This window comes from Solea solea, chromosome 11 (assembly GCF_958295425.1).
Source record: "Solea solea chromosome 11, fSolSol10.1, whole genome shotgun sequence".
Classification (NCBI taxonomy): Eukaryota; Metazoa; Chordata; class Actinopteri; order Pleuronectiformes; family Soleidae; genus Solea; species Solea solea.
Window position 1 is genome coordinate 2,988,018 of NC_081144.1, and position 14,879 is coordinate 3,002,896.

The following is a 14,879-nucleotide window of genomic DNA, read 5'->3' on the forward strand; positions in this document are numbered from 1 at the left end:
GAGTTATTGGCACTAACAGCGAGGTCTTATTTCAGCTTCACAGTCAGATGAGGAATGGGAGGCACATCAGTGGCTTGTGGTTTTTGTTTTACTGACTGACTTTCAGGGGAGTAATCGTCGCTTCTCTCATGCCGCATTTAGTCGTTTCCACTTCCTGTCTTCTCTCCCTCACCTTCTCACCCTGATCTCGGGGCAAACCAAACACTGCTGTGGGGTTTTTTTCCTTCTCAGCGACAAGTGTCAATATTTTTCTTTCCTTCTTTTCACAGTCGGGCCACAGAGCCATTAAACCATCAAAGCAGCGGTGTGGTGTTTGTTTGGAAGTCTGTGAGGGTGTACATGTGTGGGTAATGTGTGGCAGAGAGACAGTCATTGATCTGCAGGGCAAACACCGCTTATCAATGGTGATTTGACACACAATAGACGCTCTGTTCTCTGCTCTGTCGTAGCTTGCATCACTTCCTACATGTGGTGTGTGTTTTTTTGTCTGTAATCTGAGGGAATATGACACTCGTTTTGTTGAAAGACATTCCCTCATTTGCTGTTTTAATGGCAGTGTCTCACGTTAAGTCATTCATGTGTTTAGTTGGGTGGACACAGAGGATCATATTATTCCCTCTCTCTGGGGTGGGAATTTCCCAGTGATGATTCAGAGAGCAGCGATTTGACCATAAAAGGCCATTGATAATACACCGTGTGTTTGATGATCAATACAATAATAATAATAATATAACAAAAATAATATAATATAAGTAAAAACATGTCCTTACTTATAGTGTCCTTTAGTTCAGGGTGCCACATACAGAGCAGTGTGATCTCAAGTGGGCCGGACGAGTAAAATAATAGCATAATAACCGATGAACAACAACAACGCCAATGTTTTCCCTTTGTTTTCCATTGTAATGAATCTTTTCACAAATCATGTTATGAAAAACCTGAAATGTTATGCTGAAGTTTACCATTTACACAACTTAGTGATATCACAGTGGATCTAGTCACAGGTATCTGGAATAAAGAATTCTAGTATTTCACATGTGATTAGAACGTGTCAAGATCTAGAAATGATTTGACGTCACATCTATGTAAGTATTCCTGAAGTGGGTGGAGATATTACCTCCTGGGCTGGAGCTGTGGCTGCTCTGGTGGGCCGCGGGCCGCAAGTTTGACACCCCTGCTTTAGACAAAACAACACATTCCAGTGTGCCTCTAGCAGGGAAGAAGCTGTGTGTAAATTTCACAAAGCAAAGATATTTAAGAGCGTTAGATGACGTCATGGTTACACTGTTCACGCACGTGCATGATGACAGATAAGCAACCGTACCTTTTATACTGTATATGTTAAATATCCACTGAGAGTTTCTCCTTCTGCTGATTTTGATTGAAAAACATTCCTAAGGTTAAATATCATAACCGTATTTATTGCTGTGTGTTCTTTAATCTTATACAAACACTCTACAGCTGGTGAAGTGATGAGTTGCCTGGTATACACTGTATGATCCTGGTTATACTGTATATGCCTATGGTTTTGAACAAAGCGGTTTCCTGCCAAAATGACATTGTTTACATGTGTTGCATGATGGGATTTGTGCCACTGTGTGTGCGAGTTGTAGTACTCTGCTGCAGTATTTACCGATATACTCTTATATCTTTTTAAATCACGTTTTTTATATTTTTATTGTGTTGCGGAGAAAACTGCAACACACATTTTGTTCTGGGTTAAGTTGTTGAATGACAACAAAGCCAGTCTAAGTCTAAGCGGGACGTTTTCCTAACAAACACCAGGACCCAGTTTACACCTGACATTAAAAGGTTTTCTTTGATCAGATTGCAGCAGTAGCACCTGACCACTTGTAAACACATGTGTAAATACACCTGAGACACATTGAGCACATCGGAGAGAGTGTGTCTCATTATCAGAGGACAGAAAACACGTTGAAGGCGTTAGTTTCTTGTGCTTCACTTCTTCATCACTGCTTTCCATCTCTACACCCCGTTACCTTCTGTTTGTCCCACTTCACGGTTTAGAGACTGCCTTTCCTCAGCCATCTCCCTCATGTGTGTCCACTCATCTGACTGTGGGGTAGGTGACCCATCTCCATGGCAACAGGATGATGTTTAAAGAGGGCCAGTGTGCTCAGATGTAGACCATCTGACACCACAGCCACCACAGTTTGCAGTTGAATTCCAAATTCAGCCACTTTGTGTACAATACCACTGAACTAACCCCGTTATTAAAGCGACAGTGCGCGTTTTTTGGTGACGTTATATTATTCTGCCTATGTTTGGTCTTCTTGAGCAGAAACAGTAACGTCATTTATATGGTGCATCCTTCATCTGAAACAGGTTATGGCAAGCAAAACTATCAGACCTGACTGACTCACTTGTTTTGTGTTTTCACTCAATCTCCAGCTCTCTTGCTGTACTAGCATAATACTTCTGACTTGATATTAAAAAACATCACTTCCTGTGTGCAGCACAGGTTTGTCTGTGGGTGACACTGGAACTAAACACCGCTATTCTGAGAAACACAGACAGTCAGATGGAGCTGATCAGGCTGGATCAGCATTGTGTGCATTGTTATTTGACAGTGGTTTGAATCTGCAGACATTTGTTTATGTCCGAGGTACGCAAACAAAAAAGTGGCACCCATTGATTTAGATACGAGTGCTGAAGAGATGCCGCTCTTTCCTCTGAGTGATGTTCAGAGACGGTTGTAAAATGAAGTGGATTTAAAGGTTAGTGTTTGCCAGTGAACAGACCTCAGTGGGACTCCGACCTCCCACTTCAAAGGAACCAACAAAGTGAATATGTTCACCATAAAACTGTTGTAGTTCTATGTTAAATCCAGAGCGGATCCTTGAATTATCTTTTGTGTGCAGGCCTGTGTGTGTGTGTGTTTGAACTCTGCCCAACTGTTTGTAGTGTGGCCCCGGCATGTTTAATTAGGGTGTTGAATATTCATGTGATTACACACACACACACACACACATACAGGCCAACGCCCCTCTTTCAGTGACACACACACACACACACACACACATTCTGGTTTCACAGTTGATGCATAACAAGTAATTCTGTGGTTGAAACCATTGAGGCGGGGGTGACTATTGAGATAATGCATCAAAAATGAGACGAGGCAGAGGAATATTTTAAAGATTATTGAAAGTGTGTGTGTGTGTTCTCGTATTTGTTACCTCTTTAGGACCCTGTGAGGACCAGTAGTCCTTGTGGAGACCAAATCCAGATCAAAATGAGGCAGAATCTCATTTCTGAGGACCTGGTTAAGTTAAGATTTAATTTGTGGTGAGGTTATGGTTAGGCATTAGCTCGTTATGGGTGAGGTGAGGTTTAACAGTTGGTTAGTTAGGCTGTCCAAATAAATGGAAGTCAATGCGTGTGTGTGTGTGTGTGTCAGTCCACCGGATGGATTAAGTCATTGGGAAAGAAAGAGGAAGATAAAAAAGATAAAGCTGTGCGATTTCAGCCATTTTTCCCACTTAACCAGCTTTATAGGTCTCTAAACTGGGTGTAAGGAGGAAGGAGGCTGCTGCAGCTCCCTGTCTGTCTCTCTGATGCTATTAATAGACAGATGTCTGAACCAGAGCTGGTCAAATTCATTTCTTCAGGGACATTTAAATTGGTTTTGTGGGTTTTTCTATCTTCTTTTTCTCTCTCTCTCCCTCTACAAATGAACTCCATTCACGTTTGCTGAATAATAATTGGTGCTGATTATTGTCATGAATGTATTTGTAATATTAATAACTAGTCATTCCACTATTTAGTGGAGTCTGCAAGAGGTCATGTGCATTTGCGTGTACATGTCACGTCAGCAGTGAGTAACTACGGGTCATCCTTTGTGTATTTATTTTTGGCTTGCAGCTGGTCCTTCCTCTTTGTGTTTGTGTGTTTGTGTGAGTGAGGGAGTGAGGGAGAGAAGACTACCAGTGTGGGCATGCACGAGTGTCCGTGCTGTTTTCTCAGCCGTTGCAGATTAGGTCAGTCACTGAGGATGTTCCCGTCAACCTTGACCCACAATTCTGTTCCTCGTGCTCCGGAGGCCACTGTGCTTCGCGGGTACGACTCTCGGGTCGTGCCAAACGCTGACTGCCGTGCACCTTCCGGATGATATCACGGTGTTTGTTTTTCATCTCCTCACTCTGTCAAACCGGTAGATTGTTTTCAAAGGGAAATGGTTTATTGGGAGAGAGAGGGAGAGCAGAGGGAGGAGGCCGACGGTCTCAGACAGACGGCTCATGCTCTCTCTCTCTCTCCCCTGCCACTCCCTGCTCAGTCTATGTCGTTTGTGTGATGCTGTTGAATTATGGATGAAGCTATAGATCGCTGAGCTCAGCTCTGCTCCACTGACCCACTTAGAATACATGCGCACACACAAGTCAAATTTAAATCTGTCCACCAGGGAAGTCGCGTGATATGTCCTCTATTCTAATAAAGGGAATAAATTCCTCTCATTGTTGTGTGTGTCAGGCAGATTTTTAACATCGTCATGCTGTCAAACCACGCGCCCCTCCTCACATCCTGTCAACTACTCACCTCTGAGTAGTTGACAGGATGTAGAGGAAGGTGGATATTGAATATAATCTTTGCTTATTCTATTCTCATTTTCATATTTTTCCTTTTCTAATCTTATTTATTCCTTATTCTATTTATTGTTGTATCTATCACTTACTTCTGACCCTTGTTGCTGTCGTGAAAGTGAATTTACCCCCGGTTCAGGATCAATAACTTCTAAACGAATCTTTTCTAATCAAATTTCATCTAATCTGTTCCACTGGTAAATTGGTTCTAGACCTCAGGAAACAATTCAGTATAATTGTTTTCGTGCGGGTAAATATTGCATCAGGTTGAAGATGATTCACCTGAAATGACACGGGGGAAAAAAACCACTTGCTCATCTCCCATCTTTCTAATCTCTCGTCATGATTTTAGTTTTTTTATATCTTGACATGTCATACAAGCAGCAACTGTCCTCCCTTCCTCCCTGCTCGTATTATCAGCCCCACGGAGCATCTGTGTGCCTTAATCTGACTCCCAGATTAGATAGAGCGCTGCATATAGAAGTCAGGAGAAGGAGTATCATTCAAACAAAGGAGTTTACTCACAGGAAGTATGTCAGGAAACAGTCGCAGGTACAGTAACGACAGATGAGTAAGACTCAACTGTCCATACAGCACATGATAAACATCATGTATTATAAGTAGAGGTATAGCTCCCTCTGCTGGATTATGGAGCGTAGTCAGTTGTCACAAGTGATTTTTTTTCTATTTAAATTGTGATAAATCCACAATGAGGTCTTTATAAAAGAAAAAGGATGATTTGATTCTTCAGACATGGAGCAGAACGAGGAACAAACTCAACTTTCAGGTTCTCCTTGGTGTCACCTTCTGTTTATTGTTAGGGTCACAGGTTTTTTCACAGCAATTATTTTAACCTGTGATTAAAAGACTTTGTATGTACACCCACTAGCCTCTTTATTAGGTACACATGACACCTAAGACAGTGGCAAGAGTGAATCGTCAACTGTTTTGATAATCGATTAATAGATTAGTAAATGAATCGTCAACTGTTTTGTTAATCGATTAATCGGTTTGAAGCATTTTTCATGATTAAAACAAGATTTCTGATTGTTTTAGCTTCTTAAATGTGAATATTTTCTTAATTTCTTTGCTGCATATAACAAAGAAAACATTAAAAGTGAATTATTTTGGTTTGTGGACCAACATCATCCTTTCCACGTTTGACAAACACTGATCAACGTTTTTTAACGTTTTCGGACATTTTACGGACCAAGCGATTACTCGATTAATCGAGAAAATAAACGACAGATTCATCGATGATGAAAATAATCGTCAGTTACAGCTCCAGACCAAAACATGCATGTGTGTCATCCATACCTAAATAATAACAGACAGTAAAATCAACACATTTAGAGCAGCATGGGAGGTAAAATTGGATATCATATAATTATTACATTATTACATTATATACATTGTTATTATTATTATTTTTATTATGTGCACAGACTTGGAAATAAGTGTCAGTAGATAATTCCAATGGCGTAATATGAGAATAGTCCCAAAGATTTTAAGTCCATAATAGTTGTGCAGCACTGATGTTAACGTTATTCGTCATTATCTGTCCTTACGTGATGAAATGCTGTGCATCCTAATGGCTAATTCACACCATGGAGTTCTGCTAGAACCCAAACCGTAATCAGACCACAGACCTGCTTCAAAGTGGGCAGTGAGGTCAACCTGGGGTCACAATGTGTGGTATGAGGTTTGGGTGGAGACGACGAGAAAACTGAGAAGGTGCCAGACCAAATAATCTTCCAGAGCCTGAGAAGCCGGGACAGTTTGTTCTAGTTTCTCAGTCTTCCTGTGTATGAATAGGCTGGCATTTCTTTATTTTTTTTTATTGGGCTTGCTTACTACCCCGTGGTTCTCTTGGCATTGTACATCATCCAGCCGCACCGACCCTGCGAGTGCCCTCTCTGTGTCCAAGTTGCATAACCAGGATGGGCTGAGTGTAAACACGAATGGCTCCAACAAATTAAAACCATTATCAGTGGACAAACACTGATACCGCATGTCGTCATTTGTCTTGTACGTGGACCGGATATAGCAAAGAAAAACCCTACAGGTTATGAACAGGCCAGTATTGTTCTGATAGACAATGACATACATGAATTAGATTGTGTCACGTTTTATGCCTAAAGAAAACCATCATGCTTCTGCAGTGGTGACAGTCAGTTTTCAGCACCAAAAACATATGAAACAGATGTTTTCTACTGAAGCTCCTTTTGCAGTGTTCAAAAAATCCACTTAGGTGATTGTTGCAAACATGTAAACTCTCTCTATGTGATCATAGACACCCATTTTTAAATCAGCTCCAATTGGCAGTGATATAAAGCGACACCAGAATGAACGTGTTCATTTCGACTTCTACTACTTTGGCAGTCAAGTTAGTTTTTGCAACTTTTTCATTGTGGTGCTGTAACTTAAAATGACTTCACTTGTAGTGGAGAATATAAAAGTGTTACCACTGTAACTGTGTTTGAACTGAACTGGTATTAACATCATCCATTACATTACATTACATTTAGCAGACGCTTTTATCCAAAGCGACTTACAATGGAATTGAGTACAATCAGCCAGGGGTGGAGTCGAACTTGCGACCATGATGTCTTTCGCACACAGGGTACAGGTCTTAACCACTAAGCCACTCGACCCCTCCACCCCCCTCATCCATCCTCACTGATCCGACTGCATGTGAAAAATGCGCCTAAGTGCAACTGTTCACACTCGGCATTCTCCTGTGACCACGTGTGATCGTGTCCGGCTTCCCTTTCCTTGTATTCAAATACACACAAAATGATGTTGTTATGAGTCTGACTGCACAAATATGTCTGCTGTCAATGTGTGTGTGTGTGTGTGTGTGTGTGTTTGTTTGTGTTTGTTTGTGTTTGAGTATAGGGCATCTGTGTGTAGCTCTACAAGAAAGTATGTGAGGAGGAGCTGAAAAGTAATTGGAGAAGAAAATCAGGTTTATAAAAGGAAAATCAGCCATTAATATTGTCAAAAAAAACTGTACAATAATAAATAAACAATAACAATAATAATAATAATAATAAACGGCCATTGATTACTCCTACACTTAACCGATAAGAAGTACTGGACACAGCTATGTATGGACGGTCGGCTTCTTGGTCTTCTCTCAGGCTTGAATCACCCTCAGTCTGTGCAAACAAAGCTTCTGTTCTTCTGCCTTTATGTAACGTCTCACACCCCTCAAACCATTCCCCAACACGGGCCATCACAATATACCATCACACGGAGAGGACGATGGTTGTTGGCACCAGAAAAACAAAGCTTATGTTAATTCTCCACCCCTACGATCTGTTAATGTGTACTTTAATTTGTCCAGAGTCCAGTTGCATCAGCACCAGTCTCTTCCCTTTGTCTTGCAGATTCATCCAGAATGTGTGTGTGTGTGTGTCACTTCCTGGCCTCAATTCAGCACCAGGGAATGACAATGACTGTTAGAAATGATGTGACTCGTGAAGCCTGTCTTCAATGGTGGAGGAAACCTCTCCATAAAAGCCACAGCGTTGTACTATTCAAAATGTACAGTGTCTCTTTTTCAGATGGGAGAAATCTCACATTCCTCTAGTGTGTGTTACATTCAATTACAACTGAATTTTTATTCCATTCAAACCACTTTCACAGGAATTCACAAAAATGCAAATGAAGCCTATCAGCTCCACATGACTCTCTCTGTGTTTCCCAGTATAGCAGTGTTTTTGTTTTAGTGTCTGTGGTGACACAGTGATGCATTTTACGTCAGCACTGACGGAAGCATGACAGTTACTTTAGTTAAATAAGTGATAAGTGATAGTGAACTTTGAAGACTATATACACTTTTTGTTATTTATGGTCTACTTTTTTATTTATGGTCTATGGTCTGAACCAAGCTTAATGGAATGAGCCTTTCATAGGCGAGGGCCTCGCTTTGGGGAGACCACCATATTTCAACAGCAGCCCAAACCAGCCACAGCGTGTGTGTCGAGTTTATCATGTAAATGAAGAGAGACGACATGCCTTTCTTGCTGGTATGCAAATGCCACCGTTCTTCCCTGAAAAGGGAGGGGTGGGTGGAAGAGTCCATTTATTACCGTAAGAGGTCACTAATTCTTACACACTGCACCTTTTAAGAAGCCACGGTCAGAGTCAGAGAACACGTGTATGTGTATATATATATATATATATATATATATATATATGTATATATATATATATATATATATATATATATATATATATATATATATATATATATATATATATATATATATATACATACTGTATATGTTATATTATATTAGATTCAATAGGAGCTCTTATCTATATAACCTCTGATTCTGGCTCAGCATTAACTCCCTCTGGGTGTGTCAGTGAAGCAGATGAGCGTGACTTCGTACATCACCAGTTCGACAGGTCGTGTTAAATAACAGTTAAATACACATGTGTGTAAGACTGAGAGAGAGAGAGAAAGAGGTGAATGTGATGTATTCATCAAACTGTATTCATCAAAAATTAAAACTTAAAACACATTTTTTTTATATATACATTTTCTTTTAAATCACATCTTTTCCACAATAAAATCTGTAGCTTTATGACAATTCTACATTGAATATAAACATGGGATGTTTTTTTTTTCTTTTTCTTTTTTTAGGAGTTTAGGAGTTTAGGCAAAAATCAGGACGGACACCTTGAGGAAATATACATTTTCCACAAATTAGGATTTTTGTAGCCTTAGAGAGAAAGTAATGGAGCTCATCTTCTGTGCAGGGTCAGACTCATCCACATGTGCAACATGAGACCCTACATTAGGGCTGCAACGATTATTCGATTAATCATTTATCAATCAATTACTAAATTAATCATCAACTATTTAGATAATTGAAGTGTTTTTCTTTCAATAATTAAAACAAGCATTCTAATTTTTCTGCTTCTTAAGTGAAGATTTTCTGGTTTCTTTGCTCCATTTGACAAAGAAATCATTAAAACTGAATCATTTAGGATTGTGGACAAAATAAGACATTCAAGAATATCATCATTTCTAGGTTTGGGAAACACAGATCAACGTTTTTCAACATTTTCTGGCATTTTACAGACCAAACAAGCACACGATTCATCAAGAAAATGATTGACAGATGAATCGAATTATGGTGAGTTGCAGCCCTGCCCTACCAGATTGTTTTTGCGTGGACCGTACACTTTCCAGTCAACACTCTTGTTTTAGTACAACGTACTTGCTTAACATTGTTAAATGAGGAAGTCGGCCAATAGCAAAACATTGGGTTAGGTTTTCTGCCCGTAATAAAACCTATGGTAAGCAACATTTGCTCCCTATATCCTCTGATTTCGACCAGCTTATGTGTCAGATCTGCCACTGAGGTGGACATCTTCATTTTCTTACTCTTTCCAGGCATCAGTCACTTGTCGGGACATGAGTTGTCACTGCACAGCCACTCTGCTATTTGCGGCATGTGTAAAGATTTCTCTGCGTCACCCTGGGAGCTAAGAGTATTCCTGTCCTGCCATGAGCTGCAGGGGGGTGGGGGGTGGGGGGTCAGGGGACGGCGACCACGTACTGTAAGTCTCCACAGGAGACATGGACCTCAGGCAGGACTGACCCCTAGAGCGGGGACAGGAATGTATGTTATGCATTCATGTCTGAAAGGATCCAGTTAAAAAGGATCCGGTGTGGAATTCCCCTAAGTGACTATGGCTCGGCATTTAGGTCATAATGTAAGAACCATATAACTGCTTTAACTCTCTGTACAGTACTTTTAATTAAAAACAAATTAAATGTGAGATTGTTAAAATGGTTACTGTATGGACAGTGAGTGTGTGTATATATATATACATATAAATGTATATACATATATGTATATACATTTATATGTATATATGTATGTATATATATATATATATATATATATATATACCATCATATATACGTGATTATGGCGTGTTTTCTCACCTGAAGAGCAAAGGTGCTGTCTTTCTTTCACTTCTGATGTTACACTCGGTCGTATAATTGTCTTATCTTGCTGACAGACTCGTATTTAGTTGCACCGTGTGATTGGAGGTCACCATCTCAGTGTCGATGTGTCATCTTCATCCCCTTTGCTCGCTTCAGTCAACCTGCTCCCTCAGTAAAAGTTGTCAGTTATATCGCACTATATGGATACAAGTCAACAAGCGGACAGGTATATCGATCAGAGCGGAGGCGTGTGGTTACACGGAGACGCCTGAAACCTTTCACCGGAGCATAAATTGAAACCGATGCACGACTCGATCCGTTTTTATCAAAAGTGTTGAGTGATGGAGAATAAATCCGGCTTTAGTGCAGCTTGCATAAACTGCAAATAATATACAGGCTGTCAGGCTCAGACAGAGAAAAGCTGCCCTTGCGACACTCTTGCCAGTAAAGGGATATTTAAAGAATATGTACAGTAACGACATTGAAATGCAGCTTTGCAGACTTTGAACCACTAATGAACCACTGTGTGTGTCTGTGTGTGTGTGGAGATGGGGTTAAACTTACATGTCACACACTTGCACTTTCATCTGAGCAGAGTTTTGTTTGCTCTTACATAAGCAGGCTTTTCCCCCCCTAAATCCTACCCTCTCTCCTGGTCCCCTATCTCCTCCTGCTCTCTCATTAAAGCCTGTATTCATGTTCTCCTCCTCCCCTCCCTCCCTCTAGTCGACCCTTACCTCTTTAGTGGCCCTTGTTTTGTTTCAGCCTCACCATCTACGCTCCCTGCTTTGCTTTTGTCTTCTTAATTGATTTGTAAATTTGTGGCAGAGTGATGGCTCGCAAACATGAGCCTCTGAAATAGGCTTTTAAAGCAGTGAAGACGACACACAACAAACTATGGTTCACTTTATTTTGACAGTGACCTTATGTCACATCACCATTTTCACTGGATCGGAGTTGAACTGTATCTTGTGTCTTTTAAACCGGATGATTATGGAAATAACTTGTTTCTGTAAGTGTAATGAAAGTGATCGCTGAAGCGCTTCTTTCATTTCATCTGTGGACGCAGTGACGCAGACCGAGGCCGTGGTCATGTGTACATACACATGCACACTTTTTGAAAAGCAGCTTTGTAATCGTCATATGACTCTATTGTAATCTGTGGTAGTAACTTTGTAAGTTTGTAGCTCTTTGCATGTCTTTACTCTGTTTTATGTCACACACCGTTACAGCTCAGTCAGTTGAGTGGTCAGTGGAAGGTGATTTATAAGAGTGTGGTCACTACGCGAGCTGATTGGCTGTGACAGTCGAACTGTGCGATCATTTAATTTTTTTTTAAGGGAAAAGCCCCCCCCCCCCCCCCCCCCACACACACACTTTAGACCAAAGTTTTCTCACAACCCCTCGCTCCTTCGCTCCCTCTCTCTCGCTCGGTCTCCCTCAGTGACAGCTCCCGGTGGGCTCCTTGTTCCCCCCTCACATCCGTCCACCGCCTCTCTTTTTTAACACTGAGGATTTTATGCTCGGTGGACTCTTTGAACGCTCAACTTCGCGGTAAACTCTTTTCTTCTGTTTACCTTCCGTGCATCCATCCGAGGCGGCCCTCATCCGATTAAGCGCCTCGGCTCAGACCTGCATCACACCGGGTGCTTTATTTCCCTCCTTGTTCTCCTACAAGCACACGCCGTCTGTGGGAGTCATGCATGTGGAAGTGCTTACATGTGTGATCCGCAGAGCACATGTTTGCGCTGATGCAGAGTCACCGTCTTTGAGGGGAGGCTGCTCTGTGGTGCAGCAGCAGCAGCAGCAGCAGCAGCACAACACTCACTGCTGGAGGGGACTGAGCACTCCTGAGGATTCTGGATATGTAATCAAGCCAGCAGTTGCCAAGTGGAGTCTTTATCCAGTGGACTTTAAGTCAAGTGGACTTTGTAAAAGAGGAGTGCTGTAAATGATGAGGACTCCCTCGAGGCCTCGCTCTTCCCCTCTTCCCTGGACGGGGTTGTCTCCCGAGGGACACACAGACAGATAAGACAAACAGAAAATCAAACCTGCACGTGCACCTGCCTGTCTGCCTGCCATGGAGGTCATCCTCAACCTGGTAACTGCCGACACCTCTCCACTTCCCACTTCCACCAGCGTGAGTCTCCACCTGTTCATCATAATATGTGTGTGTGTGTGTGTGTGTGTGTGTGTGTGTGTTCGAGTGCCCTAACACGACAGGTCTGCAGTTTGAATTTTAAACATAAACAAATGTCTGTTACATTCAAACCGTTGTCAAATACGGTCACACAGTGCTGATTAAGTCTATCAGCTCCAGCAATTGGCATCCATGCGGCAGGCAGGCAGGCAGCCAGACTGCTGCTGCTGCTGCTGCTGCTGCTGCTGCTGCTGCTCAGCAAGTGGCTGTTAGTGAAAAAAACGCAGGAATATCACAGTAAAATCCAACGTGTGTCTGGATAACGAGAGTCTGTCAACTGTGAGGAACTCTTCAAACTTTTAAGAAGCACCTGCTGGGATTAATTAAGTATTCGGCGGGACATTGTAGGTTGTTTTTGTCTCGCAGAAGCTTAATAAACCACTCATACAGTACATATGTTTGTATGAGTGTGTAATAGAATTACAAATTGTGTGAATATGAGAGTAAATGGCTGTAATGTCCCTCACCTGTCCAGGGTGAGCCCAGCCTTTTTGGTTTTATTTTGTAGGAGGAGCTTAGAACGCAAACATAGAAGAATGACATCCTTTCTGGTATGTGAGGGCCACCGTAGTTCCCTGACGCCAAAGACAGGGGTCCCGTTCTTTGTTGTGTTACGCGGTCTCACCATTAGATGTCACTAATTCTTACACCCTAGACCTTGAAAGGAGGCCCTGCTTAAATAAGAAAACAACTTGAGTAGTTTCCATTTTTTTGGTTGCGTAAAATACTTTACTCCTTAATTTAACAAGTAACTTTCCTTTTTAATTCCTTTTTAGAGCAAAACTGCTCTTTAAATGGCCGCTAACTCGATATAACGACAGTGAAACATGGCCTGTGGTCTGTACCGCACTGTTAAATCCACAAGATTGTTCAGAGTCATTGAAGCATCTGGCAAAAGACCCAGTGTTTTTGTCTTTACATCACAGGGGTTTAAAGTATTAGGTGTGATAGTACAGACCTGCTCTCTCAGCACTGTGTTTCATTCTTTAAGATTTTCTCTTACTCTCTGAATTCCTGAGGAATGTGCTCTATGTGTGTATGTGGAAATCAGTGTTTTTTTCAGTGCATTTCTGCACTGCCAATTAAATAACGCCTATTTAATTAAAAGACTTGGACATTAGTCGGGACTTCCATGTTGTAGCGCACTCTCTGATTGCCAGACTGCAGGGTCAAAGGTCAGACCGACTAATCATGAGAGTGAAGTTCAGTCTGCCACAAGTGATTGTCTGTGATACAGGGCGGCCGATGAAGTCACGGAGAAATAAAGTGATAGAAGTGACAGTTTATAAGTGGAGAAATCAAAGAAATGATCGCCTTACAATTCCAGCTTGCGTTCAACACCTTAAGATCTCTGCATGGATCCCACATCCCGGTCCTTGTGGATATTGGACTTCAAGATAAGCCTGTGTAATCTCTCTCTCTGTTGGCACCACAAGTGTCTTTTAGTGACATATCTGTTGCATTTCTACTGCACTGCACACGCCGGGTGCCGTTAGTGAGTCACCTGTGGACAAGTTACAGGGACAGGGTGGACAGACAGACCGAGGTTCCCTTGATTGAATAGACGGGTGACATCACGCTCCTTTCATCTGTGATGTCACATTTTACATCACAGCACCTTTGCCTTTGATGGGGACGGGGAGTTTGTCAAAGTCATCAAAGCACTCTTGCCTTTGATGACTTGGCGACAGATGGGACTCCAGACAAACTTTCCCTGAATTAGCGGAGAGATGCCGTCGAGCAGAAGCGATGGACGGTGGTGTCACTTTTGCGTCCTGGCACCTGAAGCGGCTGCTGCCTCACTGGCTGACATCGCAGCAGGGACGCTCAACGGCAACGAGACACTGGACGGGCAAAAAGGTACAAGGCTGCTTTTGCCTCGGCCACAGAACATAACAGTCTTTGTGTTATAGAAAAGAGATTAAAGGTAATTTAAGCTTGTATCCACAGCAAGCACTGCTGGGGATTATTATACTTGTCATGTTTGCACTAAATACTGTGTTTAAGACAATTATGTAATCTATAAGTCTAAAACACAACACATGTTGAAGAGATTTGTTTAATTCTTAAACATGTGGTGTAAAAATATCTGCACATATTTAAAGCGATA

General features: G+C 41.7%; 1 protein-coding gene across 8 annotated transcripts in view; it reads left to right on the plus strand.

Moving 5' to 3' along the window:
- Window positions 1-14,879, plus strand: part of tmcc1a (transmembrane and coiled-coil domain family 1a) — a 56,282-nt gene that overhangs the window by 20,070 nt on the left and 21,333 nt on the right. The window contains exon 1 of one of the 8 annotated variants that reach the window (XM_058642248.1): window positions 12,630-12,709. The exons of 6 other annotated variants lie outside the window; for them this stretch is intronic. In XM_058642248.1, the coding sequence (XP_058498231.1) occupies window positions 12,650-12,709 (60 nt within the window). In that variant the 5' untranslated portion in view covers window positions 12,630-12,649. Of the gene's footprint in view, window positions 1-12,629; window positions 12,710-14,370; window positions 14,630-14,879 lie in introns of those variants that run through there. One more of the 8 variants, XM_058642247.1, reaches the window with a different exon arrangement.